The sequence below is a fragment of the Mandrillus leucophaeus genome, unplaced genomic scaffold (assembly GCF_000951045.1).
Source record: "Mandrillus leucophaeus isolate KB7577 unplaced genomic scaffold, Mleu.le_1.0 Scaffold13, whole genome shotgun sequence".
Classification (NCBI taxonomy): domain Eukaryota; kingdom Metazoa; phylum Chordata; class Mammalia; order Primates; family Cercopithecidae; genus Mandrillus; species Mandrillus leucophaeus.
The window spans coordinates 8222615-8226185 of NW_012101254.1; the positions used below are offsets into that span (position 1 = coordinate 8222615).

Consider the following 3571-nt stretch of genomic DNA (forward strand, 5'->3'; position numbering starts at 1 on the left):
TGGGCCCCACCCCACCTCTCGCCGCCCTCCTCAGCCCCCACCACCTCCTGCTACACATCTGGGCCCCGCCGCACCTCCACCACCCTCCTCAGGCCCCGACCACTTCCGCTACTCACCTGGGCCGCACCCCACCTCTCACCGCCCTCCTCAGGCCCCGCCCCCTCCCGCTACTCACTTGGGTCCCGCCCCAGCTCACCTCCCTCCTCAGGCCCCGCTTCCTCCCCGATACTCACTTCGGCCCAGCTCCAGTTCTCAGCACCCTCCTCCGGCCCCGCCCCTCCCGCTACTCACTTGGGCCCCTCCCTATTTGTCATAACCCTCCTCAACCCCCGCCTCCTCCGCTCCCCAATTACTCACCTGGGCCCCGCCCCAGCTCACCGCCCTCCTCAGGCCCCGCCCCCTCCACCCGGCTCCCTTTGCTCAAGGAGGGCCTCCCCTACCGGAACATCCCGCCTTTTGGAGGCTACGCCCCGCCCTTTACGCTACGGAGCCCGGAAGTGTCTTGAACTCGCGTTTCCATCTTCCGGCCTCCCGTCTCTCTCAGGCTCGGTTTTACCCGGGAGTGTATTCGTAGGGGGTTGCTACGTCAGCGCGTCTCGGCGTGAGACAGCGCTATTCCGCTGTAACAGCTTCCGGCGGGTCCTGGATGTTGATGTCCTGTGTCTAACGCGGTGTAACGCCTGAAACCGAGCGAGCTCCGGAGGGGTCCGGAGGAATTTCAGTATCTGCTACGGTAACCTTATCAGCCCGCCAAGATGGCGATGCAAGCGGCCAAGAGGGCCAACGTGAGTACCGGGTGTTCTGCAGAGGTTGGGAGAACTTCGGGTTTGACTTTATTAGCGCGTGGATCGGAGCATTCTTGCCCCTCCTCCGTCCCCAGAGCGGAGAACTCCAGAATTCCTATCCTGTCAGCGAAGACACTATCCTGGCCCCATCCTCGGAGATATGCTCCTTGAGCGACATTTCTGCCCCCACCCCTTTTGAGAGTTCCTCAGTCTCTAACCTAGTGTCAGTCATAGTGTTACCCCTGTAGCCTCTTTGCTTGACCTGCACCTCAGGACCTGGCGTTAGGATTATCTCCTTGGCTTAAACTCGATAGCGCAGAAGAGTTCTCAACTAACTTAATGGTTCACCAACAATTGGGGCCTGGGATTTCCCTCAGATCATGGAGCTTTTCGGATCCTTCATTAATATATTAATTAAAACAATATTTTTTGAGCACCTACTATGTATTCTGCTTGCCATGTGGGACATAATTCATCAGTTATATTTATTGAACAGCTACTATGTGCCAGACACTAGTCTTACGTATTGGGAATACAGCCGTGAATAAAACAAGTCCTTCTGCTTACATTCTAGTGTTTGAGAGTGCAGTGTTATGGAAACTTTAAAAAAAACTCAAAAGAGAGATTAGTCAACTGTAAAACGCTTAGAGGTATAAGATGAAGGTAGGCCATGCGAGGTGGCTCATGCCTGTAATCCCTGCACTTTGAGAGGCTGAGGTGGGAGGATTGCTTGAGCCCAGGAATTCAAGGCTGCCTTGAGCCATGATTGTACCACTGCACAGCACTTCAGCCCAAGAGACAGAACAAGACCCTGACTCAAAAAAAAAATTTAAAAAAAAGAAAAAAGAAAAGACAGACAATTGACCATTGGATATGTAGATGGAGACTTTTGGTGACCTTGATGATAGGAATCATTTCAGTGGATGAAAGCTTGATTGCAGTGGGGTGGAAAGATGGTGAAAGTTGAGAAAATGGAAACAGCAAAGACACTGTCTGTGAGTTCTCATGTAAATAGGAAGTAGGGAAATTGGATGATAGTTGACTTTTTTTTTTGAGAGAGAGACTCTCAGTCTGTCGCCCAGGCTGGAGTGCAGTGGCGCAGTCTTGGCTCACTGCAACCTGTCTCCTGAGTTCAAGCGATTCTCCTGCCTCAGCCTCCTGAGTAGCTGGGATTACAGGTACCCACTGCCACACCCGGCTAATTTTTGTATTTTTAGTAGAGACAGGATTTCTCCATGTTGGACGGGCTGGTCTCGAACTCCTGACCTCAAGTGATCCACCTGCCTTGGCCTCCCAAAATGCTGGGATTACAGGCATGAGCCACCGCACCCAGCCAGATAGTTGACTTTTTAAAAGATGTGTGATATAGGCGTGTTTTTATGCCAATGGGAGCAATCCAGCAGGGTGTAAGAAACATGATATGGAAGAAAGATAGGTTAAGTCCAGAAGTGGAAGTTTTTAGCAGATGAAGGTTGGTGTAGTAATAGAGGAAAAGTAGTTGGGTTGGATATAGATGAAAAGTATTTACCAATTGGTCATGTCTATTTTCTCCAGGAAGCAAGAATCAGGGTCATCTCCTGGGATGGGCAGGGAAGAGGCTACAGCCCAACTCAGGTGTTAGCAGGAGTGATGGTGGTAAGGTTTGCGAAGGCCTACAGGTACCTACCACTGTGCCTGGCTAATTTTTAAAATTTTTTATAGAGATGGGGGTCTCACTATGTTGTCCAGGCTGGTCTCAAACTCCTGGGCTCAAGTGATCCTCCCACTTTGGCCTCCCAAAGTGCTGGGATTATAGGCATGAGCCACTGCACCCAGTCTCTTGTTGCTTTTTCAAAGATCTTCCCATTTTCAGAAACATCAAATTATACCTCTTATTCTTGGCTTATTATTATGTATCATTAAGAATTTTTTTAAATGGTAGCACTTCTGCCCCTAATTATAACAACAATACATATTTCTCATTTTAGATTCGACTTCCACCTGAAGTAAATCGGATATTGTATATAAGAAATTTGCCATACAAAATCACAGCTGAAGAAATGTATGATATATTTGGGAAATATGGACCTATTCGTCAAATCAGAGTGTGAGTCTTACTGAGTCATTTAAAGAAAATGATAGCATAATCTGTAATCAGAATTTTAGCTGACGATGAGGCCACCCTGTGTTGTGTGCGATGCAGCAACCCTTACCAAGAGCCTAGAGACTAACAGATTGAGATCAAAGAGATGAGATCTTTTTGAAGGAGGGAAAAAACCTACTGAGACCCTAATGATCCAGCTCAATGAGAGCCAAGAAGAGGATTTGAGTTTCCTCAAAGCATTCGTTGAAGTAGTAATGAATGCTTTGAGGAAACTGGTTGAGAAGGGAAAGAACTAACATTTATTGCCTACCCATTATTTGTAAAGCTAGCTGTTACACTGTGTTTTTTGTATGCAGTAGCTCTGTAATTTTCTCAACAATCATCTGTCCTTTTAAATAACTCCAGAATTTCTGAATAAGTAAAAAAGTATAAAAGTAACAGAAAAAAATGATATTTTCAACTACAGCTCTTTCAATTGAAGATTTGAAAGTATAGAGGAAAACATCTAATTACAAGCATTCATGTTTTAATATAAAGATTGGGGCTCATACCTTCAAGCGACATTTACTGGACATCTACTGAATACCATTAACCATAATAAGTGCTTTTATTGGGCCGGGCGCGGTGGCTCAAGCCTGTAATCCCAGCACTTTGGGAGGCCGAGACGGGCGGATCACGAGGTCAGGAGATCGAGACCATCCTG

The 3571-nt window shown here is 47.5% G+C and overlaps 1 protein-coding gene across 2 annotated transcripts in view; it reads left to right on the forward strand.

Annotated features, from left to right (window-relative positions):
- The first annotated feature begins 186 nt into the window (after window positions 1–186).
- The window catches only part of SF3B6 (splicing factor 3b, subunit 6, 14kDa), a 12430-nt gene continuing 9045 nt past the window's right edge, over window positions 187–3571 (forward strand). The window contains exons 1-2 of one of the 2 annotated variants that reach the window (XM_011972714.1): window positions 187–785; window positions 2753–2871. In XM_011972714.1, coding sequence (XP_011828104.1) covers window positions 756–785; window positions 2753–2871 — 149 coding nt within the window. In that variant the 5' untranslated portion in view covers window positions 187–755. The remainder of the gene's footprint in view (window positions 786–2752; window positions 2872–3571) is intronic. The other variant, XM_011972715.1, reaches the window with a different exon arrangement.